This window comes from Musca autumnalis, unplaced genomic scaffold, assembly GCF_047663935.1.
Source record: "Musca autumnalis isolate F117 unplaced genomic scaffold, ASM4766393v1 scaffold_4, whole genome shotgun sequence".
Classification (NCBI taxonomy): domain Eukaryota; kingdom Metazoa; phylum Arthropoda; class Insecta; order Diptera; family Muscidae; genus Musca; species Musca autumnalis.
The window spans coordinates 243,406,122-243,433,210 of NW_027411977.1; the positions used below are offsets into that span (position 1 = coordinate 243,406,122).

The following is a 27,089-nucleotide window of genomic DNA, read 5'->3' on the forward strand; positions in this document are numbered from 1 at the left end:
TTGTTCTGTGTAGAAATGGCGATTTTCGCAAATAATGTTTGTTGAAAACGTTCTTAACTAACCTCAGTAAAAACCGTGAAAGTTTGTCACAACCTTAGATAGCAATATAACTCACCCATTTTGTGCTGATGTTTTCTTGCAAAGATCAACCTTGTTGCTCCCCTTTAAAGGAGAAGAAATTTTTTAATGAAATTTAAATATTAAATCAAAAATATTTCCTTTTGCATTCCAACTCTAAATTTGCCTTGTATTATTGAAATTTATTTTACATTTGTTTTTATAGTATGTATGAACCACAATGAACTATGCAAATGACTGTGAAGAGGAGGATGTGGCCTATGAAATTTATAATTTCAAAACATTTGCAAAGGGTTTTAGGTTCCAGGACCAACAACAAATTTTTCGAAGGAAACAGGTATCAGTCGACAGCTAAAAACTCTCAGAGAATGGCTGTAAAAATCAGAGACATAGTAGTCTAAATCCTATTTAGAAAACACATAAGTTGAAAATAAATATTGCGGTCATCGGACAAATCTCGGTGGGGGAGATGTCCGTTATTACAAAAAAAAAAAAAAAAAAAAATATTAATAATAATTAAAAATACTGAGGAAAGTTTTGAACCCATAATCATCTTTATGCATGTCCAAGGGTGATAGGCTAAAATCTAGTTCAAAGTCGTGCAATTTACAGAAATTTTGAAGTTGATTTAAAAATCAAGGATATTCAAAACGCTTGCCAACTTTGCATTTGTCCAAGGGTGAACGTCCAAATTGGGAATTATGACCAGTGGGCGTTATTTAAGCTTGGCAGCCATTGTCATTACCACAATACAATATTTATACCAAACACCACACTGTGGTAAGGGTATTATGTCATTGTGCATTTGTATGTAACATGCATAAGGAACGAGAAAGACCCATAGTTCCTCTTGGGGACATATATAGTACCACTTTCTGAGTCGATTTATGCATGTCCGTCTGTCCGTTCGCAACGTACAGGTCGCATTTATTCTCCGATTCAGCTGAAAATTGGGGAATATATTATGTTTTAGCCACAGGAAGAGCGATATTGCTTTTGGTGAAAATCGGTTCAGATTTGGATATGGCTTCCATATATATTTTCGGCCGATACCATGTATTTGCTGCACCAAACACACTATACATGCCCGATTTCGAAGAAATTTGTAATGTGTGACTGAATTCGGTTTAGAAATAAATGTGCCAAATTATGTATATCGAAATCGCTTCAGCTTTGCATATATTTTCGGTCAATTTCAGGTATTTGCTTCACCAAACACCCTATATCAGCCCAATTTTAATGACATTTGGGATGTTTGGCGGAATTTGGTGTAGATATAAGTGTGCCACATTATATCGATATCGGTTTAGATTTCACAGTAGTGTAGGGTATCATAAAATAGGTCTCGCCCGACTTTGATCCTTTCCTTACTGTTTTTTTCCCTAGGGAAACCCAATACATGCTGATGGCCCCCACAACTGTACCAATATTTGTGGTCAGTGCATCTTACAACCTTTGGACTAACGTGTTTGGTAGCCTTGGTGGCCTTTGTTACAAAGCTACAATTTTATTTTCCATACTTCTTTGATAATAACAGGAATGTTTCAAAAACATCACAGAAGTGAAACAATGGGTGCTTCTATAAATTCTTTCTGAAAGAAACGGTGGTTCTATAGACCCTTTCTGAAAGAAAGGCTGCTTCGGAAAAGCCTTTCTGAAAGAAGTACGTCTCTACAGACCCTTTCTCAACAAGGGCTGCTTCTAAAGAGTCTTTCTGAAAGAATAAGTGTTTCTATAGACCCTTTCGGAAAGAAAGGGTGCTTCTTTAGAACTATTCTGAAAAAGGGTAATTCTATAGACCTTGTCCGGGAGAAAATGCGCTTCTGTAGACCCTGTCCGGAAGAAAAGGTGCTTCTGTAGACCCTGTCCGGAGGAAAGGTGCTTCTATAGACTCTTTCCTAAACAATGGGTGCTTCGATAGGCCTTTTCCATAACAATGGGTCTATCTACAAACCCTTTCTAAAACAATGGGTGCTTTCTAAAACAATGGGTGCTTCCATAGACCTTTTCTAAAACAATGGGTGCTTCTATTTACCCATTCTGATACAATGGGTGCTTCGATAGGCCCCTTCGAAAACAATGGGTGCTTCTATAGACCCTTTCTGAAACAATGGGTCCTTCTACAGACCCTTTCTGAAACAATGGGTCCTTCTATAGATCCGTTCTGAAACAATGGGTCCTTCTACAGACCCTTTCTGAAACAATGGGTCCTTCTACAGACCCTTTCTGAAACAATGATTGCTTCTATATAGCCTTTCTGACAGAAAGGTTACTTATTTAGACCCTTTCTGAAAAAAATTGTGCTTCTATAAACCCTTTCTGGAAAAATGGGAGCTCCTATAGATCCTTTCTGAAACAATGGGTGCTTCCATAGACCTTTTCTGAAACAATGGGTGCTTCTATTTACCTTTACTGAAACAATAGGTGCTTCTTTTTACCCATTCTGATACAATGGATGCTTCGATAGGCCCTTTCGAAAACAATGGGTGCTTCTATAGACCCTTTCTGAAACATGGGTCCTTCTACAGACCCTTTCGAAAACAATGGGTGCTTCTATAGACCCTTTCTGAAACAGTGGGTCCTTCTACAGACCTTTTCGAAAACAATGGGTGCTTCTATAGACCCTTTCTGAAACAATGGGTCCTTCTACAGACCCTTTCTAAAACAATGGGTGCTTCTATAGACTCTTTCTAAAACAATGGGTGCTTCTATAGACCCTTTCTGAAAGAAAGGGTACTTATTTAGACCCTTTCTGAAAAAAAGTTTTCTTCTATAAACCCTTTCTGAAAAAAATGTTTTCTTCTATAAACCCTTTCTGGAAAAATGGGAGCTTCTATAGATCCTTTCTGAAAGAAAGGGTGCTTATTTACCCCTTTCTAAAAGAAAGGGTGCTTCTATAAACCCTTTCTGAAAGATAGGGTGCTTCTATAAACCCTTTCTGAAAGAAAAGGGTGCTTCTATAAACCCTTTCTGAAAGAAAGGGTGCTTCTATAAACCCTTTCTGAAAGAAAGGGTGTTTCTATAAACCCTTTCTGGAAAAAGGGTGCTTATTTAGAACCTTTCTGAAAGAAAGGGTGCTTATTTAGAACCTTTCTGAAAGAAAGGGTGCTTATTTAGAACCTTTCTGAAAGAAAGGGTGCTTATTTAGAACCTTTCTGAAAGAAAGGGTGCTTATTTAGAACCTTTCTGAAAGAAAGGGTGCTTATTTACCCCTTTCTGAAAGAAAGGGTGCTTATTTACCCCTTTCTGAAAGAAAGGGTGCTTCTATAAACCCTTTCTATAAAAATGGGTGCTTCTATAAACCCTTTCTGAAAAAATGGGTGCTTCTATAGATCCTCTCTGAAACAATGGGTGCTTTTATAGACCCTCTCTGAAACAATGGGTGCTTCCATAGACCTTTTCTAAAACAATGGGTGCTTCTATATACCATTTCTGATACAATGGGTGCTTCCATAGACTTTTTCTGAAACAATGGGTTCTTCTATATACCCTTTTTAATACAATAAGTGCTTCGAAAGGCCCTTTCGAAAACAACGAGTGCTTCTATAGACCCTTTCGAAAACAACTAGTGCTTCTATAGACCCTTTCGAAAACAACTAGTGCTTCTATAGACCCTTTCTGAAACAATGGGTGCTTCGATAGGCCCTTTCCATAAACATGGGTCCTTCTACATACTCTTTCCATAACCATGGGCCCTTCTACAGACCCTTTCTAAAACAATGGGTGCATCTGTAGGCCCTTTCTGAAACAATGTGTGCTTCTATAAACCCTTTCTGGAAAAATGGGTGCTTCTATAGATTCTCTCTGAAACAATGGGTGCTTCCATAGACCTTTTCTAAAACAATGGGTGCTTCTATATACCATTTCTGATACAATGGGTGCTTCCATAGACTTTTTCTGAAACAATGGGTGTTTCTATAGACCCTTTCTGAAACTATGCGTGCTTCTATAAACCCTTTCTGGAAAAATGGGTGTTTCTATAGATCCTTTCTGAAACAATGGGAGCTTCCATTGACCTTTTCTGAAGCAATGGGTGCTTCTGTGGAACTTTTCTGACACAATGGGTGCTTATTTATATCCTTTCTGAAACAATGTGTGCATCTATATACCCTTTCTGATACAATGGGTGCTTCCATAGAGCTTTTTTGAAACAATAGGTGCTTCTATATACCCTTTCTGATACAATTGGTGATCTCATAGACCTTTTCTGAAACAATGGGTGCTTCTATAGACCCTTTCTGTAAGAAAGGGTGCTTATTTAGAAAAGAAGGGTAATATATCCGTACTCTACAGGGGCCCAATATTCCACAGTAGAAGAGATCACCGGTCATAAACTAAATAAGAAATTATCCTAAGGGTCATCGTGGAGGATCTGAAATGGAATTTTGTGCAAAGTCTAATAAATTAGGGGCCATATTTCCCACATTAGAGGAACCTAATGGTTATCTACTACCCAGTCGAGAATATTAACGACAATCTACTCCCTAGTATAGGACTCTAAAGATCATATCTTCCTCAGTTGAGGACCCTTAATGTCAGCTACTCCACAGAAGAAGGCCCTAAGGGTTATATATTCCACAGTAGAGGACACTAGGAGTAAATTGCGTATGCTGGGCTTACGGAGCTTATATCGAGAAATTGGAACACTTTTTCTGTCATTGATCATTTTTTGGAAATTTCAGAAACCAGTTCTTGGAAAAGACGCAGGCACCTAATTAGATCAGTATAAATGAGAGTTAAAACTATCGGATTTTGCTAAGGAGCAAAATTCTTAAAATACAGTTTAGATCGCAAAAAAACTTTAGATCGCATAAAAAGCTCTTTGTAAGGTAAGGTAAGGGTTTTTAGAGCACTGGAAGTATGGACTTCCGTATAAAAAAAACTCGACCCCCGTATTATGGGGGTCACATATATTACCTGTGGTAAAAACCATCCGAGAAGAGCCCTTAAAAAGCATTTTAGCCAATAAATGTTTATCTTAAGGATTATTGTTAGTTTCTAATATGTATATGAGTTTATGTTCGCCGATCCACTCTAAGATTGACAGCCTGCAAAGACAGCCAGGTTCAGTCCACTACATGTTATTTCTATGTTCTCTAGTCCATTCCTTGTTCCTCAGTCCAATATTAGTTTCACAGCATACCTTAAAACTGCCACACTTCTGCAAACTTAGAAGTTAGCAATACTTTAGCCGGCATCTTCAAGTTCACCAGCTGAATATGAGTTCGCAAGCTGAAGTTCACCATAAAATGTATATCCCTTCATGAAATCTTCATTCCTCCATATTCCCTTATATCTGCTTTATATTTGTTTTTCAAGCCAAATCAGATTCAGAAAACTAAAAATTCACCCGGTCGTTGTAGTTTCTATTGAATTTCATAGCTTTCATAAGTTAGTCAGTCCCAAAATATTTGTAGTTAATATAAGTTTGGCATTATACTAGAAAATAATAAGATCAGCTCATTACTTCTACAAAATAGTTGTAATCAGGAAACTCATCCATGATACCATTAAGCTTCTTCATAAATTCACGAATCTCTTGTGGTGAAAATTAAGACTTTACGTCTATCAAAATGATATATTGAAGAACTTTTCTAAGTTTATCTAGCACTAGGGACCATCTCGCCTCAAAATACCAATTAAATTGTTCAGGAATACCTCAAAGTCTAAAAAAATATGTTGGAGATTTCTGTTAAAATATTTTATCACATGGATGAGAATTTCTCAATTTTTTTTTTTAATTTAAGAGAATTAGGGTGAGGCCCTCTCTCTCTCTCTCTTACGTATTCTGGATTAGACTACAATTCACTTGCCTCTATATAATTGTTTTGAAATATAATGAGTAGGGTAGTTATGTGAGTTTCGGCATAACTATTCACATCACCAACCTACTTACCTGTTAATATACTAACAAATTGCATACTTTAAGGAGCTATATGGATAACTATTTGAATGTGATTTGAAAGGAATTTTTATTTTAGAACAACCCTTCTGAATATGATTTTGGGAGAAGATATTGAGCTTTGATTATCTTGTCCATCAAATATTGCTTTCAAAACATAATCAATCATATTAACAGTATATGTCCAATTAGCTACTATTGAAAAAAGTTATTAAAATAGAATACTGCCAGTATTGACCACCATTGAACATTTCAAAATATATCAAAGAATTTACCTGTTTATTTGTCTGCCTCCTAAAAATCAGCTTCAGAAAATTAATGCGATTTAAGAAATTTTAAGCAAATTGTTGTTTGGGTTTTAATGCTGTTTGTTTGTATTTTTTTTTCAATATCAATTATTTTATTGGTTAATTAATTCTTTGTTATTGCCTGCTCGGTTAAAAGCATTTGTTTTTCTGTTTTTACAACTAAAATAAATAATTGCAATAAATTAATAAATAAATAATTTAATTTAATCGAAATAAATACTTAATACATAATTATCATAAAAACTATAACGATTTGTATACATATTATTAAACTTAATTAATATTCATTAAATAAATATTTTTCATTGTCTTCATTTGTTTGGGGGGGGGAGGGAGGGGCTGCTTGGTTTGGTTTGTTTGTTTTGCAATAAAATATCTTAAAATTAGGCTTAATGAGTAATTTAATAATTTTTGGTTTTGCACCTTTTAAAAAAGGGGAGGGGACGAAGGAAAACAAATATACACATACATATGTACTTATTTATATAGCTAAGTCTTTGTTTTGTTAATATAATACATTAGGGACATAAAGAATAAATAAATGTTTATAACATACACATAGACTTTATGATTTTTTTCGGGGTTTTTGTTGTTTTTTGTTTGTTAATGATTCCCGTGTTTTGGTTTTATTTGTTTTGCTTGGAATTTTTTGGTTTTTTTTTAATTTTTTAAACTACGTCCTAAACTTATGTAACTAGTTTTAGCTTACAAAATAAAATTATTTTATTATAACTTTAGTCTAATAATAATATTTTGTTTTTGGTTTTTAGTATTCTTATAATTTTAATATCATTGCTAACAAAACATACAGTCATTTGTTCTTTATCATCATCTTCGTCGTCTTCTGCTCAATTAACTTTTTTTGTTTGAGTGTATAAACAAAATATAATCTATATAATACTATTATTTATGGTTTTTAATAAAATACTTGTTTTTTGGTTTTTATTATTTTTTTTCAAGCCAAATGCTTAACTTTGTCTTTTGTCTATGTTTAGTTGCTGAGTTTGTGGTTTTGCTTTGGATGGGTGTGGTGTTGTATGGGGAGGAAGGAAGGATGTTTTGTTAATGATTAGCTCTATTTTTAATATTTACAAGTTATATTTGAGTGTTTTATTTTCTTAACTGAGTTTTGGGTTAATTTGAATATAACCTGATTTACATGACCTTGATAGGTAGCCATTAAAAAAGTCACATTGGGCAAGTGGGGGTTCCCGATTAAATACCCTAACGATTCTACAATAAACTGTACAACTTCTGCAGTTTTTGCATATTAAGGGCATTCACATTTGGAGTTTCAGTTAGATTTTATATGGCGATTTGGTATGAATAGTAGTTAGGTTAAAATAAAAAGCTATAACGTAGACTTGGATATTTAATTTGGGTACACTGGGTCCATTCTAAACATACCTAGGGATGGGTTCTTGTTCTATGAAAATTTGAAAAATATGTGCATTACATATTTTTTACTTTCGACATTTGTTTCCTTTATATTTTTTTTCATTTTTATAGAACTAGAATAGTATCCTGATTCCTGTTTCTCCATAAGTGTTTCTCCATAAGATGTAATGAGTAGGGTAGTTATGCGGGTTTTTCCATAATGGTGTCCGCATAACCAACCTACTTACTTGTTAACATACAAACAAACTGCATACTTTCAGGCACTATATATGAACCAAAATATAATTATTTTAAATTTGATCAGAAGAGGATTTTTATTTGGGAACAACCTTTCCAATTCTCATAATTATTGTGGGAGAACCAGTATTGAGCCCTGACTATCTTGTCCCTCCATTATTGCTCTCGAAATGTAATGAGTAGGCTGATTATGTAGGTGTGGGCATAATGGCATCCGCATAACCAAACTTCCTAGTTGTGATATAAAAATAACATACTTTTAGGCGAATTTAAAATTTCTTTATAATTTGATTTGAAGAGGATTTTTATTTGAGAAAAACTCTGCCATTTCTATTTCTGATTTGAGAGAATTAGAATGGAGCCCTGATCAGAGATGGCCTGTCAAAAAAATGTCACGTATACGACTTTTTTTAAAGTATATTACATACGTCGAAAATATCATATACCTAGCCGAAATCAATAGATTTTTGACAAAAGTAAAATAATGAAGAATTTGTTGGTTTCAGGAGGAGAGAAGATTATGCACTAGTACTTCACCAAAGGTGGTGTAAACAGAATAAATTGCGAGTTTCTTCCCTACTACTAAAAGACAAAGTAAAACTATTCGGAAAAGGAACGACAAAAGGAGATATTGGATGTAGGACATCCCCTTTGTGTATGACAGAGAGGGACCTGTGAATGATCAGACTGACGCTCAACCCTAAAAGGAAATTTAAGAAAAGGGAGTCAAAAAATCGACCAACTCTATTGTGGAAATACAATACGAGAGCCTCTGTGAGGGAACATACATCGATTCGATTCGTTTTTGTTGTGAGTAAAGTTTTCTTGCCGAACATTTCGACAGGAAAGTCCCTAAGAAGGTCACCAAAGATGGTTTTTAAAGAATAAATTGCAAGATTCTTCCTTACTCCAGAGAAACTAAATAAAAATACTCAGAAAAAAACGACAAAGGAGATCCTATAGGCGTTAAAAACCAGTGAGTTGTAGATCACAGTGAGGGAAATCTTAAAGATCAGGCTGACTCTCAACAGTGAGAGGAAACTTGAGAAAAGAGAGTCAACACAACCAACGAGGAATTCACTACGATGGAAAATACTTTGATTGGAGATGGAAAATACTTTGATTCGAAAATGATTGTGAAGCAATAACCTCACTTTTGTTGTGATTAAAGTTTTTTTTCCGGAATATTCAGCCCAAAAAGAGGCTCTTTTTCAAGATAACCACCTCACTGGACATTGAGTTATTCGTTTAATGCGTCTTAGACTAATTTCAGGTCGTTTTTTTTCTTTTAGCATTTTTTGGTGGCTCAAAGCCCTTCTTCAGTTTTTTTATCTAAAGAATAAATCCAATATGGTTGATTAGAATTTGAATATTCCTAGTGCGCCATCTAGATACGAACTCTTTTAAATACCCCAATCTTTTAATTACCACAAGTTGGCTACGTTTTCTACTTTTAATACGTTTTATACAGGTATAAGACTTTTTCTACATTTACATTTTGACTGTCGAAAACCTAAAAAATCATTAACAAACCATCTCTGGTTCCGATTCTCTCGTCTGTCCATAACTGCATTCAAAAATATTATCAGTAGGGTAATTATGTGGGTTCCGGCATAATGGCATCCGCGTAACCATTAAACTTATTTTTTAGCATATACAATTTTGCATACTTTTGGGCGTTTTTTTTTTAAATTTGCTATTAAATTTAATTTGAAAAGGGTTCAAAAGCTCTTCCATTTATAATTCTACTTTTTACAGACTTATAGATTTTTACCTCTGGATAAATTTGAACCTGATTCTCTTTATCCTCTTTTTTGTCAATTATTACCGTCACATTAGGAGACGTTGGCTGACCCTGCTGTCCTTTCCTCTAGCCCCTACGTGGGATTTTTGTCATAATGGCAGCCACATAAGCCACTTTGATAATATAATTTACATACTTTTAGGTGGTTTTTTATCTTGATTTAAATATAACTTGAGGAGAATTTTTCTGTGAAGACAACCCTTACACTCACTTTTAATTCGAATTTGGGAAGGACTTTGAGATTTTTAGCGCTGAATGATTCTTTTGACTCTCTTTGTGACCATTATTAAGTCACGCTTGTAAAATTTTTTCCGGATCCTCTTCAATATCATCTTCACAATAAGAATATCCTAACTTCATCATCATTAAACCCCTGCTGTCCTTTTTTCTCGGCCCTACCTAAACTCTTAACATTCTGCAGTGTATGGAACAAATCCAATTGAGATTTTTTAATTTTTACAATCTCACTTCTAATTCTAGTTTTTGGGAGAACGTGAATTGAGCCCTCTTTTCCCTCAATTATTGCTCTCGAATGAATGAGTAGAGTAGTTATGAGGCTTTGGGTATAATGGCATCCACATAAACCACCTACTAACTTGTTAACATTATTAACATACTTTTAGGCGCATTTTTAAATCTTGATTTAAATACAACTTGAGGAGGATTTTTCTGTGAAGACAACCCTTACACTCACTTTTAATTCTAATTTGGGAAGGACTTTGAGATTTTTACCGCTGAATGATTATCTTGACTCTCTTTGTGACCATTATTAAGTCACGTTTGTAAAATTTCTTCCGGATTCTCTTCAATATCATCTTCGCAATAAGAATACCCTAACTTCATCATCATTAAACCCCTGCTGTCTTTTTTCTCGGCCCTACCTAAACTCTTAACCTTCTGCAGTGTATGGAACAAATCCAATTGAGATTTTTTAATTTTTACAATCTCACTTCTAATTCTAGTTTTTGGGAGAACGTGAATTGAGCCCTCTTTTCCCTCAATTATTGCTCTCGAATGAATGAGTAGAGTAGTTATGAGGCTTTGGGTATAATGGCATCCACATAAACCACCTACTAACTTTTTAACATTATTAACATACTTTTAGGAGCATTTTTAAATCTTGTTTTAAATATATTTGGAGGAAGATTTTTTGTGAAGATAACCCTCCCACTCACTTCTTTTTCTAATTTTTGGAAGAACTTTTAAATTTTTACCTCCGAATGAGTTTAAATCAGCTTAAATTTAAACTGATTCACCTGACCCGCCTTTGTGGCCATTATTGCCGTTACCTTGAGGCAGGTTGGCTGTTCAGCTAGCTTAGCTTGTAAAGTTATCTCTTGACACTCCTCAACATATTATCTTCACAATAAGAATAACCCAAATAATCATCATTATCGACGCACTTTCCTTTCTTCACTTCCTTACTAAAATTCTCAACTTGTTGCAGCGTATAAAACAGATCCCATTGAAATTTTTAATTTTTATAATCTCACTTCGAATTATATTCTAGGGAGAACGTGAATTGAGCTCTCTTGTCCCAAAATTATTATTCTCGAATGAATGAGTAGGGTAGTTATGGGGGTTTAGGCATAATGGCATCCCCATAAACTATCTACTAATGTGTTAACATAATTTACATACTTTTAGGCGCTTTTTAAAATCTTGTTTCAAATATAATTTGTGGAAGATTTTTGTGAAGATAACACTCCTCCTATTTCTAATTTTTGAAAGTTACTTATGTGAGTTTGGGCATCATGGCATCTACATACTCAAGCTACTTCCTTAATAGCATACAAACAATTACATACATTTAGGCGCTTTTAGACATTTCTTAAATTTTGATTTGAAAAAAAGTTTATTTTGAGAAAACCCTTCTAATTCTAAATTTTTAGAAGGACCTTTAAATTTTTACTTCTGAATGAGTTTGTGTCAGCTTAAACTTAACCTGATTCTCTTGACCTTTCTGTGTGGCCATAATAACCGTTACATTGGGTGATGTTGGCTGGCCAACTGGAGTAGCAAGCAAAATCTCCTCCTGATCCTCTTCAATATCATCTTCGCAATAGGAATAACCCAAATCTTCATCATCATCCTCAACACACTGCCTCTCTATCTCTCCCTTACCTAAAATCTTGACCTGTTGCAAAGTATGAAACAATTCCAATTGATGTAGATTTTGTCTACTACCAGCTTGATTGGATCTCCACAGTTGCGGCTGAGACTTAGTTAACATTTCTAAGGCCTCCAAAGAAGCTGCAGGATTAAGAATTCTTTCCTCATCTTTCTCCTGCTGTTCAGAGGAAAACAACTTCCTTTGAACCTTTTCTTTTTCCCTCTTAGAAAGACAATCATCTTCGGAATTTTCCGAACTAGAAAGCCGATAAATTTTAGCCAATTCTTGTAACTTGGCCTGAGAATTTTCTTTCGCCTTTTGTTGTATGGCCTTTAGCTGTTGTGGTGACTCCAATTGGGGAGGATTTTTATTTAAATCCAAATTAAGAAATGAAGTTTTAACTTCTCTTTGGACTTTGGGAGATCTTTCACATACCGCTGTAACATAAGAGACTCCCAAATTTTCTAAACTACGATTTATTGTGGGTTTAACAAAGGCTGAGTTGGGAGACTTTTGCAAGGTTTGAGGCTGATTGCCATTGAAATCTGGTTTTTTGATTGGTGTATCCATGGGTGGCAAGGTTTTGGGTAGCTCTGGAGGTATCTCCTGGTTACCATTATCATCCTTATTTAAATGGTCCCCCGGAGCCACTGAAAGTTTGGTGAAATTGGTGAAATCCCCTGAATCTAAATACAACTCCCCCTGAGGCTTCTCAACCACACCCTTTGCTTCTTTGTGCAGATCTAAAGAATCCTCACTTTCTTCAGAGGCTTGTATAGGCTTAAAGGTAACCTCCTTGTTCAACTCAAAAGGCCTAAATACCAAGGGGCCTTGTTGGCCATATAGCTCTTTTTGCTGTTGTTGCTTTGGTGCATATAACTCTTCATTTGATAAATCATAAACTCCCTGCATATGGTATTCTTGCTGTTGTTGTTGTTTGGCCCTTAACTGTTGCAATTTACACAACTGCTGGCCGGTCACCGTTTGATTCGGCTGAAAATGAAAGCTATGATATTTACGCAAAGGCAATTTAAGGGGACGACCCACACAGCCCAATGTTGTTGGATTGTAATGACTTTGATTAGGTGATGCAATTGTCATGGCTAATTTTGGTCTATTTGACAGTTGTTGTTGTACATCAGTTATTTCTGGTTGTTGTTGTTGATATTGAAGTGGCCCTATATTATGTTTCGTCGAATCACCATTCATATCATCACTGTCGGCAACATCACATTTTAAGCTCTTCTTGTGTGGTGGTCGTGGTGGTGGTAAGTTAAATGATTGGCTACGTTGGCAGGGGCCGCCAATAACTGTAACAGCTTTTGCCTCAACTAAACCATTGATACCACCCACCTGATCATCAGCGACATCATCATCATCATTGTTGGCAACTGTTTCGGTGTTATGGCTTTGTGGTCGTCGTCGTTGGTTGTCGTTGTCACTGGCATTTGCAGTGGTCGGACCACCACTGTCACTGCCTTTGCTGTCAATATTTTTGTCGTAAAACATTAGCATTTGTTGTTGATTGCATGGGTGGCTGGTGTTGTTGTTGTTGTTGCTGCAGCTGATGAATTGCTGTTCGCATGGCCGTTCATGATGTTGTTTATGGACATTAGGGAGGGTATTTTTGCCGAATTGTTGTAGGCCAATTTGCTCAGACTGTTGTTGCTCAGGCTTACCATGTTGTTGGTGTGATTTAGTAGCGACACATGTTGATGATTTGTCTGCTGAAGCTGCTGTTGTTGTTGCTGTTGCTGCTGCTGCCTTGAACGCGTTCGAGGATTTGGTGCAATAATTGTGGGTTTGCCGGATGTTGCCACTGTTGTTGGCATTAAGATACTGCTGCAATTGTCTCCATTGATGAGTGGCGTTGATGTCTTTGATATGTGAGTAGGGGTCGCAGATAGTCTGTCGTCGAAATTTCTTAGTGCAGGTGGTGGTGGTGGAGGCGGCAGGATTTGTTGCTAAAAAGGGATTATGAGCAAGCAGGCGTTTGTTTAGCGTTTGGTTAGTCTGGTTAAGGCGTATTGTTTTGGTGTTGAGACAAACCAAAATAAACAAAAGAGGTTGTGTGTGTGCAAGTGTGGTGTAGGTTGGCAAAGCAAATCATGCGGAAGATTGGCAACAAAACATGAAAATAAAATTAAGAAATAAATCAAATTTAATATTTTTTTAAATAAAAAAGAAGGTTTTATTTTCTGGAGAGAAAATAAAATTTCTAAATTTTTGGAGACTTAAGAAATTCTCGTAAATATAATTAAATATTTCTTTAATGAAAATATATTAATTTTTAATAAAATATATTAAATTTATAAAAAATAGAAAGTGGAGAGTTTCATAAAATGAAATAGAAAAATATCAATTTAAAATAATTGACGAAAATACAACATTATTAAAATTTTCAAATTTTTGGAGACTTGTGTAGACTTAAGCAATTGTCATAAACATAACCCAATAGGGTTTTTTGTTGAAAATATATTAATTTCGAAAAAAATTTAAAAAAAAATAGATAATAAAAATGTGGAGACTTTCGTAAACATTTCTATCCACACAATGTCATATGTTCAAGTTCAAGTGACTCTGTAGATTTGAATCAATCAAGAGCAAATTTCATTTTAATAAAAATTTTCGAAAAATCACATATTTTAAATTTGTAAATTTAGAGACTTTTGTAGACTTACAAAATTACGTAAAAATTGTGAAATTTTGGAGATTTGTGTAGATTTGCAAAATCGTCAAAATAATGATAAAATATTTTTTAGGAATCAAAATGTATTAATATTTTAAATGTCTTTGGAAAATAAAAAGTGGAAACTTTCATAAAATTTGTCTCCAAACAAAGTTTTGATGTTCATGTACAAGTGACTCTGTAGACTTAAATCAGAAAAATATAAATTTTAAAAAATTACGAAAATAAAACAATTTTCAATATTTTCAAATTTTTGGAGACTTGTGTAGACTTCAGCAATTGTCATAAACACAGTCAAGTATTGTTTTTAATTCAAAATATGTTAATTTCTAAAACAAGTTTTGAAAAATAATAAGAAATAAAAATTTGGAGACTTTCATAGAATAAAATGTCTCTCCACATAATGTCCTATTTTCAGGTTCAAGTGAATCTGTAAACTTGAATCATTATATAAAATCAGGAAAATGTATAATTTTAAAAAAACCTTTTCCAAAATAAAGCATATTTAAAATTTGTAAATATTTGGAGACTTAATTAGACTTACGAATAATTTTATAAACAATTTTTATGAAGCAAAATATTTTAACTTAAAAAAATTGGAAAAAAGTGGACATTTTCGGGATATAAGAAATCTCTCCAAAAGTTACTCTGAGGACTTGAGCCATTATATAATAGAAATTTTCGAAAGCACAAAATATTTTGCATTTGTAAATGTTTGGAGACTTGTGGAGACTTTTGAAATGATTGTAAATATAATTAAATATTTTTTAATAAAAATATACAAATTTTTAATGAAAGTTTTGGAAATTAAAAAAGTGGAGACTTTCGTTGAAAAAACTTCTCTCCAAACTGTGTTCAGTGCTTAAGTTATTTGTTTGTGTTTGTGGAGACTCAAATCATTATATAAAATTGAGAAAATTATAAGTTTGATAACAATTTTCAAAAATAAAAAATATTTTGGATTTGAATATTTTTGGAGACTTGTGTATACGTATGAAATTATTCGAAATGGAATATTATATTTAAATCAAAATAGATTAATTTATAATAAAAGTTTCCAAAAGTAATAAACACATAAAAAGTGGAGACTTTCGAAGAATAAAATATCTCTCCAAGCAGTGTTAAATTTTCATGTTCAAGTGGCCTTGTAGAATTAAGTCATAACGTAACGAAAAATAATCTGTATGCTTCAAGTGACTCTGGAGACTTTAATTTATATATAATATCAAGAATAATATATTTTTATTAAAATTTTTCGAAAATTCAAAATGTTTAACAATTGTAACAGTTGTAAATTGTTGGAGACTTGTGTAGACTTTGAAATTGTTGTAAATATAATGAAATGTTTTAAAATTAAATGTATTAATTTTTAAAGAAAGTTTTGGAAAATAAAAGACAAAAAAGTGGAGACTTTTACAGAAAAAACATGTCTCCAAACCGTGTTCACGGTTTAAGTTCATGTGGCTCTGGAGACTTAAATTATTATTTTTATTTTATTTATTTATTAATTCATACATTTTTGGAGACTTGTGTGGACTTGAAATACTTTTCGAAATGAAATATAGTTTTTAACTCAAAATATATTAATTTGTAATAAAAGTTTCGAAAAGTAAAAAAAAACATAAAAGTGGAGACTTTCAAAGAATAAAATATCTCTCCAAAATGAGTTCAATTTTCAAGTTCAAGTGATTTTGATTTAAATCATTACATAAGGAATGAAGATTGTTTTTGTAACGTGATTGTTTTTTTTACATTAATGAAATGGAGACTTGTGTAGAGTTAAGAACATTTAAAAAACAATCGTGTTGGAAGACATTTTCCTGATTTAAACCTTATTTTAACACTCGCAAATTGTATGGATTTTTGCAATAGCAACATTGAATAGGAACATTGAATAATTTGGAGAGTTGTGTAGAATTTTGAATACATAACATGTTGCTCTTATAAGGCATATTTCTATTTAATATGTTTGTATACATCATATTGTAAATTATTCCACACAGATAATCTTAATATTGACTTTAGAACTGATTGGGGAGACTGGTGTAGAGTTTAAAAATTTCAAAAAAACTATAAAAATTATATGTTAAGACTTTCGTAAACCAGTTAAACACGTCAATTTAAATATTTTAGTTGAAAAAACATGAATTCTGATAAAAACAACATTTTGGAGACTTGTGTAGAGTTATAAGAAAAATTTTTAAACCTCTGTCTTGGCTTTAGAGAATCGTAGTGTACACATTGTTATGAGATAAAGCACAGAGAAATATGTCAGCAATGATTTCTTGGAATAAATCTAGACTTGTTTAGAGTTTTAAAAGTTGTCTACAGCCATTAATTATTTGAAATATTGCAAAATTATATCTACTGATTTTCTGAATCAAGACTAAATTTTTAATGAGGAAAAGTTCATTTTCAAATTAAACTAAAACATTTTAGAGACTTGTGTAGAGTTTTGAAATCTATGCAAAAAATATTTTATATTTTTATAGAATATTTAAACGAATAAAAATTAATTAATGAATCTTAAAAATAACAATTGTGAGCAATTATACATTTTGGAGAATTTTATAGAGTTTTTGAACTACTTAAAATTTTCAAAATAGTTGGATTGGCTGTAATATAAAAATGATACGTTTTTGTGAGACAAATCAATGTCAGCAACGACTTTATGGACCAGCTTTAGACTTGTGTAGAGTTTTGAAAGTTGTCTGCAATTTTATATTATTTAAAATATTGTGTGTAATCTTTGTTTATATTGATTAACATTTTAATTTAAATAAGTTCATTTACAAATAAAATTAAAACATTTTGGAGTTTTGAAATTAAAAAAATTGGTTTAAACTGCAATGTTATTGTGTGATAGATGAAATGTGTCAAAACTGACATTATGGACAAATTGTACATTTGTGTAGAGTTTTGAAATCTGGGAAAATTTATTTATATTTTTTGGGGCATATTGAAATGACTTGATATGAATGTATTCATCTCCAAAATAGTAATTCCGACCAATTATGCATTTTGTAGACTTTCATCAAAAGTCTACACTAGCTCCCCATCTATTTTCAAAGAAGTCTCCAAAAACTTAAAATTTAGTACAAATCGCTGCCTTAAGCATTAGTAAAGCATTTTATGCCACACTTACCTCCATTAGATTAATATTAGCACCCACTCCCATTGTTCCGCCCAGCGTCCTTTGCTGTTTCTTACATTTCGTTGTTCTCCCCACCCCATTGTTGCCGCCACTGGCACTTATACTACTGGCCACCGATAGCGATGATGCCGAATGGGCATGACTATGATGACCCAATTGATATTGTTCATATTCCTCAGGTGTTGTCAATTCTGGAGCTGGTTGATGGCGATTGCAGCGCATTCCCGGTGGTAGTACCTTACCACCACCGCCATTATATAGCGAAGTTGTTGATGACATTGATGTCGGGTCATTACATGTTGTGTCATTCTGCGACGATGAGGCTGATTCATAGGCTGATGTGGCCATATTGGAGTTGGGTGAAGAGGGTCTTTCCAAATTGTGAATAGCTTGGCTGCTATTGGCCTGATCATTGACATTCATGTAGAGGGGTGTGGGTGGTACCCTTGGTGCGGGTTTCTTGTGTGAGCTATTAAAACTGGCTGTCACCGCTGAATGGGCCAATGTGGAGTTTTTGTGACTCTTGGGAGTTTTTGGTGTTTTGGGGGTACGTGGCGTTTTATTGGCCGGTGATTGGCCTCGCTGATGGCTACCACCATTGGGTAGGGGTGTGACACATTCATATGAAGAATTTGAGATGCCCGAGTCGCTGCGATAAATGCTTAGACGTTCCGGTTCAATTAGATTCAAATCTTCCTTAGGCTGGTGCTGGCGTTGGTGATGTTTCTTCTTTGGACCCTGTGATCCTCCTGCAACGACCCCACCACCGCCACCACTTGTACTGCCATTGTGTGTGGAATAGGCTGGCAAAGGGTGCAGTAGAACAGTTGCGGTACCCGCCGAGGACATGGCATCTGGCAGTTCCATGTCACTCAAGGCGGCAGAGGCATGCACCTGGACAGCATCATTGACATTTTCATAGGCCGGAGGATCATAGAAATGCATGGCATTTCGTGGTCCAGGGCCCTTGGATTCAATATCGCCAAGGCTACCACCAGCAAAAGAATGATGACGTTTACATTTGTTGCCGCCAACCGAACCGCTAAGCAATGAGGCCAACATACCCGCATCTGTGGCCCGACCACTACCCATTCCCGTGAAAACATCTTCATGGACACGACCACTGCTCACACCACCGTTATTTTCGACCATAAGAGCTGCATTTAAGTGCAGCGGGGCATTTTTGGCCACCGTCTGCTGTTTGTGTTTATTGCCGGCAAATTTCAAAGAATAGAAACGTTTATCCTCCAATTTATCCACAAATGTTTTGCTGCGTTTTCCTTGGCGTTTCATGGAAGTGGTTTGATAGCCACCCCCACCACTACTTGTGTTGCCATTCTGGGCCTCATCACCGGAGGTATCAAATTTCTTGAAATTGCTTACTGCCAAAAATGGATTTGTTGTACGGCCCACACCCCCTGCCGCTGATGACACTGATGAGGCGGGGGTATTGTGTGGACGTTCCACCACGGCATACGTGTTGAAATCATGTTCAATGGCATTAAGTTGGCTGGGATTGTTGGCGCCCAGCGAAGATGAGGGACTACTGCCATACTTTTGTTGGAATGGATGAATGGTTTGCTGCTGCTGTTGTTGTTGTTGTTGCTGAGTTTGATAGTATTCTGTGTAACTTTTGGGGAAGCAATTATTGAGATTATATGTCATTTGATGGGGATTTGGACTACCGGCTGCCGGACCAGTGACAGCGTTTTGATTATGTTGCAAAGTGTTGGAGGCTGTTAGTGTATTATTGTGCACAATGACACCCCCATTCGTGGCTGAACTGGCTTGACGATTATAGGGCATGGTACTGTATTGTGGGTGCAGTTGTTGTTGTTGCTGTTGATAATACTGTTGTTGTTGCTGCTGCTGCAAATGCTGTGGAGAGTCTGTTTCTTGTTCATCGTAATAGTTGGTGGCTGTTTGGCTGTTGATATTTCCATTGAGTCTCTTGGGTCGTGGCACACTGCGTGGCACCACATTTGTGTTGTTATTAAAATTTGTAGGAGTCGTAGGAGTAGTAAACTATTTATTTTCATGTTCATGTTGTTGTTGTTATTGTAGTTTTTCAATATGGTTTCGTGGATTTCATTTTAATATTGCACATTTATTTTTGGTTGCAAAGTGCAGGCGAGTTAAATGGTGCATGGTTTTTCAATTTCATGTTGGGATCGGGGGAGGATTCGTTTTTTTTTTTGTTTTATACCAAAAGGTCCGATTTTGTTCACATTTAATGGATGGTAGTTTAGCACAAGCAAGTCAGGCATTAGTTTTATTGTTTAGTACAGCGCATTTTTCGTTTTGGGGGTTACACGCAAAAAAGAGACAAAAAACAAGAACAAGAATTTTATATAAATTTTGGGTTAATTTCATGTTTTGCTTAGAAGATTAGTTGTCATTAATTTGGGTTGGTATGGGTGTTTAGGGTTAGAAATAATATATTTAAATAAATGTTTTATATAAAAAGTGTAAAGGCTGTAAAAGGTGTGAAAAATGGGGGAAGGAGTGTAGAATTTGAACATTGAGATAATTCAAAATAATTAATAAAATATTTTACATCATACAATTATTTTTCTTTAATCTAATGATTGTGTTTAGACATTGACATTTTAAAAAGATTATTGTAAACTCACATCGGATGTTGTTTATATGTGTATTACTTATTATTTTTAAAGTAATTTAGGTTCAACGAAGTATAAATGATGTCGCTATTTTCAACTATTTAAAAGGAGTGAAAACAAAGCCACCTCTCGCCCAACAAAAATCTGGATATGCAAGACACTGAACTGCAGTTGAATCATGACGCTCACTATGACAATATCCCAAAGTGTGGAGTGATGTCGATATTTCAAAGTGCGGAGTTTGAAATTGCAAAATACGGGCACGATTGGAAATCTGTACTAGATTTCGTTTTGTGTCTCTGTTCTGCACAGAATCCGCATCAAAATACCATCATCTGCTATTCAGCCCAATATTGGAGAAATCACTTATATCGTCATCGTTTATAGCAACATATAACGAAATCCAAAAATACCAAATTTCTGCCGCCCATATGGAACTGTTATCACTTAAGGGGTGTTTACAGTAGCCATCAATGTCATATGACCTGAAATGTTCCATCGTTATACAGTCGTTAATGTGTGGAATATTGGGGATTTTCCTAACGCAATTTACGTTTTGCGTCCACACCAGCAAAAATGCAGTGAAATTACGTCTCCACATTGTCTGTGTGGCAGAATGTTTTTTTCGGGTCATATGACATTGATGGCTAGTGTAAACACCTACCCGTCGTTATAAGCGATTTCGACTGTATCATCCGGCGTTAGTTGTTATGTGATTGAAGTCATTGCTAAATATTTTGATGTTACTCGGTAGTAGATAATGAGTATAATGGCGCCATCTACATATGACATTTTGCAACTGTTGGGTGGTCATGGTCTTTGTTAAATGATAGTACTGTATTCTTTGAAAGTAGTCTTGCATCGAACCCCCCAAATGACAATATCATTTATGTTATGAGTTATCAGCATCCTGTAATTGGTCTGAGGTTAGGTTCTTTGCTAAATGAGGGTACTATTTCGTCTACAGTAGGGTGTAACTGGGTCGTCGGTGCAAAAGCTGAACATTTTGAGAACACAGTAGTTTAATTATGGCATGACATACATAAATAGGAAACAAATATAAGTGTTAAGTTGACAGATATTCCCTCAGCTTTTTTACCAGTCAATGTGAATTGAGACTTTCATCAATGGATAGGTTTAAACGAAATTCTTTTCCCCAAAACTAGTATATTTATGGAATTTTCATAGTTGTGTGTAATTTTTTGGAAGTATGAAGATACTGATCATGTTTTATTTTAATTTTAATAAAAACGAAAACGAAGGATAATCATTCCCCCGAAAGATGGTTGGCAGCTGCTAAGAGATACCGCCAGAACATAAACGTTCATAAAGCTTATAGCGTCAGATCAGGTTAATTAATTTTTAGGTTACTATTCGACAACGCACATGTTAAGCGTTGGCTTAACACAGCACCATTTTGAAAACTTAATTTTTAAAGCCGGTAAGCGTAGTCTCTACATGGAAATTTATGTCTTCCCGATGAGCCGTCCGAGTACGAACTGGATACTGATGATTGAGTTCAGGTGAATCGGGTTGCACTCAGTGATATGAGAGAACTCTCCCCTGTCCCTTCTGGGATGTTTGTGGAAACAATTATATTACTATGGACTTGCAGGAAAAAATGTAGAATTTTTTGGAACTTTTTTGGGTGTTTATTTATCAATTTGATTTGGATGAAGGGCAAAAGTGTTGAACTTCTCATGGTTGCACTCAGTGATATGAGAGAATTCTCCACTGTCCCTTCTGGGATGTTTGTGGAAGCTATTACATTATTATGGACTTGCCGAAAAAATGTAGAATTTTTGGGAAATTTTTTGGGTCTTTATTTTGACAATTGTAGACGTTCCGAATAATCGGAAACGTTTTGCTAATCAATTTGATTTGGATAAAGGGCAAAAGTGTTGAACTTCTAGGAGTGGTTATCTGCAGTAGTGCACCGACATAGTCGATTTTGGAAGTGGATCTTATTTTGACATTGTAATTAGAATCACAAGGACTATCTTCGATGAATATTCCAAAACAATCCTCGAACAGCCTTTAAATTGCACTTGAGCAACATTTTTAACCGTTGTGAGGGAAGTACTGGAAGCAGTTGTCCGATATATATAGTTCGTCTGCAATTTCGTCTGATTTAATTTGGGAGGAGTATTACGATGTGAAAGGAGTAACTCCATTCGACCTATAATTTTTTAAGCTGTTGGTCCGGGAATATGTCATTATATGGTTATAAATAAGGCCATAAAGAGTAAATTCGCTAAACAAAAATAAACAATCTTCGAGCAGTCTTTAAACTACACTTAAGAGAGAATTTTAAATTTTACAAAACCCCCTACTAACCCATTATTTTAACAAGGGCGTGTCGCGCGAAATTTGTAGTTATTTTGTGCCCACTTAAATAAGTAGTGGTCGAGCGACATACCCTTGTCAAAATAATGGGTTAGTAGGATGTTTTGTAATGAGTATTTTTGCTGGAAGGCATTTTTACGATGTGCTAAGTTTCGGCCAAATAGGATACTCAATGCTCATGATAAAATTTATTTGGTAACGACAGTTTTTTAATTAGAGTTCTTTGGGCCATTACAGATTTGCAGCCCAACAAAATTCTACCGATACAATAGGGTCCTTGAGTAGAACCTACTAAAAAACAAAAATTGAAACTATCCCAGACGTGGCCTTAAACTGATTTTTTGCCGAAAATGTTGATATTAGTTATGGAAGGCACCAGAAGTAGCGGACGCCCTATTCTCGATTGCATCCTTCTGAAAAATTCAAAGCGAAATTTTTAAATTTAGTGTGAAGATGTGAACGGATATATTCCTACATATGGAAAAATATTAGGAAGTGTATACTTTAAAGCAAATCGATTAAGGCCTGGGTACATAAGCCGCTTTGCCTGGTTGCCTTGCATTCCTGCTTCATTTTTGACATAATAAAAATAAAGGAATGAAGGATGCCTAGCAAATTTCGAACTGGGTTGCCCTATTCTTTTTTATTATTTTATCAGAAGCAAGCAAGGCAAACAGGCGAGGCAGCTTATGTACGTTGACATTTACTTCCTCCCTAGAGTTTTCCTGCACACCATTTTAGCGAAGAAAATTTTGATCTTTTATGGAGAAGTTGGTTAACGAAGGGGTTAACGATATGGCTCGACTTTGAACTTGATCTAAGTTTGAACAATGTGGTTGATCTGTTCGAGAGTCCGCACCTGCCAGCCAAACTGACACATAGACGGACTGACCGACCGACTCCAAATTCTCTGAAATGCATTTGGTCAAACATAGCTGCGGACTAAAACCATTATTTCCATTAGGCACATTTTTTAGCGTATTAAAACGTATATATACCCTCTTTAGCCTAATATCTGATGGTCTACAAACAACTTCACGTGATTATACATGGGGGTTGGATCTTTGCTAAGTCATAGAACTCTGTTGTTGAAAAAAAGCTGCTCATTAAACCCGCCAAATGAGAATATCGTGCGTTGTGATGCCACCCAATATTGGATACTGACATTTTATCTGGCGCCATCTGTAAACCACTTTATGTAGTTTTTTTATTGGTTAGCGTATTTGCTGAATGGTAGCTCTATTTCGCTTCTAGTAGGGTTACCTATGGCTACTACATAAGAAAGTCTACAGTTTAAGGGGGTATAAACCAAATGTTTTTTACTGAGTACTTTTCGAAAATATCGATTGCTCCCTGAAACGGATTTTGTCCAACATACTTGGATGCTAAAATCATAATTTTCATGACCCTCTTAACCTAATGGCTAATGGTATGCAAGCAACTTCACTTGATAACACAGAGGTTTGGATCTTTTTTAAGTGATAACAGCAGATTGAAGGAAACTAGCTTAGCATAAAACCCGCCAAATGAGAGTATCGGACATTGTGATGCCATTTATTATTCGATACTGAGTAATTCTACGGCGCCATCTGTAAACAACTACTTGCAGTTATTCCGTGGTTAGGGCATTTGCTCAATGATATCTCTATTTTGTACCTAGTAAGGTTAGCTATGGCTAGTACAAAATAATCTCTGCAGTTTTTCACACAGATAAGAATGTATATGTTTTAACTAAAAATTTTATAAATCTGAATATATATGTTTCAATTATTATATCAGATAATTATGATATTTTAATACAATCAGAGATATTTTTGTCTGTGTCACTTTGTCCTGGACACTGTAGCGCACTTTTGCCGAGTCCTTACCTACGTCTTACTGATATATGGTATGTTCCAGAATCTTCTAGCAAATTTATAACTTCAAAAAAGTAGATTCTTGCGAGTTCTTGAACATGGTAATAGTGTTATAATTTATCTATGATCCAAACCGCAAGTGACCCTCTTAGTTTGGGAATCAGAAAAATTTTTTGAATCCTGTATTTTTCACAATACAAGTCATAGCACTTCTTGAGGCATCATGGTTCTCAATTGTACCTTGAAATACTATTGCAGCTGTTCGCTGAGTTTTCAAGATAGTTTTCTTATTATGACAAGCTACAACTTTTTACTTTGCTTTGCCGAAGAATGTTAAGCAAAATTCCAATTGATTTCCAGTATATGGACTTAGAAAAATCCAATTATGGGGTTAAATTTTGGCCTTATGAGGGTTAAACATCATAAAAAGTGTACATTGCATACTTTTAGGAGGCAATCTTACATACATATATTAGCTTTGTTCCTTTACTTTTTCAATGGTAAAAGTGGTAAAAGAGAAAACTGTCAGAATTGATGAAAATTGCTCTCTCATGACCAGTTTTACCAGAAAAGTAAAGGAACGAAAAAATGTTAGATCTGGTAGCAATGCCAAATAGAAACATAAAAATTTACTTTTCTTCTTTTATTTCATAGTTTTAAATTTTGTTTTGTCAGCGCTCGCTTGTTTTCTTCAGTTTTTGTTCATTTTTTTCTTCATTGTCAAATAATCGACAAACAAATGTCGAAAAATCAGTTCTACCACTTTTTTACCCGAAGAAATTTGCCTGGTAGCCTGTGGTAGAAGAGAAAGGCATTTTTGCCCTCTCCCCTTCCCTCTTAAAAATTGCTTCCAGTTTTACCACTTTTTGGGGTTAAGGAACGTTTTGCAGGTTCAAAATAGTAACAAATGGTAAAAATGGTAACCTCAGGTAAGTAAGGGAACACAACTATTATTAGAATTAAAAAGTAATATTGAAATATTTACAGGAATATTTATGAAATGTTCAACAAGAAATGACGTTTATATAACAGGTATCGACATGACATTTTTCTTGCATACTTTAAGGAGGTAATTGTTAAAGTGACTGATTTTTTAATGGGTTGTATTGTGGAGAGAGAGGGGAGAGAAACTCTCTTTGCATTGCATGTGAGTGAAGCAGGGTCAACCCTCAGTGAACTTTTCGCTCTCCACACACACAATTAAAGTATGCAATAGAAAAATATGGTGGGCATCCCTAATGCAAAAGGAATGACGATACTTGTTATATAACAACATATTTTGAGGCATACATTTAGGACGTATATACTATAAGTAGATTTATTTTAATTGTAAATCATTTATAATAATTTATATTTTAATTGTAAACCATCTTTTTTTAAATGTCAATGTCTGCACTTACACTCAAAACTCTTATTTAAAAAATACACAAAAGATGTTAAGAAAATCTTAAAACTAAAAATATAAAAAATAGAAACTAACATATACTAGAAGTAAGTAATTTAAATTAAGAAATAAAATACCAAAACATAAATAGTAAACTAAAAAGAGATCTTAAGAGACCAATGTAAATTAAAAAGAAAGAGAAGTACAAATACATACAAACACATTAGCTTATACGAAAATAGTTTTTACTGCAAAGCAACTAAAAATAAGAAGACCAAACAGAAAACCCAAATACACAACAATATTTGCTTAAAATAGTAGGAAAAACAAACTGGGATATGCATATTTTCCAAAAAAAGATAATATTTTGTATATAACATACAACAACAATACGGGTTTAATATATAGAAAACATAACTCTTAAATTTGTATAAATTATAATAAGAGGAAAGTTGTTTTACTTTTTCTTTGCAACAAACGCCTAAAACAATTCCAACATCCTAGCTAATAGAATAAAAGAAGAAATTCAAAGGAAAATCGACAAAATATTACATAGATAAAGACAACAAAGCCACATTACGAAATGACTTAATGAATGCATGAAAGATGGATGGAATGATTGATTGTTTGCTTGATAGGCTTGGAAATTGAATATCAATGAGTGAAGTTGGCCGCAACAAAAAGTAATGAAGTGTAGAAATTACAGCTTACAAATGCTTAGAGACACAGCAAATTACCATGTGTTGTTTGGATGTATATGTGATGATGTGTGAAAGAGTGATATATAAAGATATAGATAGACATTAAAAGCTTTCACAGAGTAGAAAAAAATAAATTGTGTTTTGTAGACTTAACAAAAGTTGTTGAAAGAAAAACAAATTTAATAAAAACTTGAAAAATTGTGTTTAAATAAAAAAACAAATAATAACAGAAAAAACATAAGTACCTTATTAGGGGCCGTTTGTAGGCCATGGAACGGCAAATTCTCATACTCTCCAGGTTCCGTTAATGGATCCGCCATAGAAGATGACTTCTCTTGCACTGCTAAACGCCAAACACGATGAAGATTTGTTGGAGATTGGTTGGAACAAACGAACGAAATATGGCAGACAGCAGATCCAAGAGGGGCAAGTGATGATTGATTGGTTGGTTGTTGGTTTGGTATTGAGGAGATGGTTGAAGTAGTAGTAGATGACAGA

General features: G+C 34.5%; 1 protein-coding gene across 30 annotated transcripts in view; it reads right to left on the reverse strand.

The window, feature by feature from the left end:
* Positions 1–27,089, reverse strand: part of nrm (neuromusculin) — an 898,245-nt gene that overhangs the window by 4,032 nt on the left and 867,124 nt on the right. For 8 of the 30 annotated variants that reach the window (XM_073984411.1, XM_073984407.1, XM_073984410.1 and 5 more), the window contains one exon: positions 26,837–26,931. In XM_073984411.1, the coding sequence (XP_073840512.1) occupies positions 26,837–26,931 (95 nt within the window). Of the gene's footprint in view, positions 1–62; positions 163–6,912; positions 13,854–17,674; positions 19,709–26,836; positions 26,935–27,089 lie in introns of those variants that run through there. The other 22 variants (XM_073984398.1, XM_073984394.1, XM_073984393.1 and 19 more) reach the window with 9 other exon arrangements.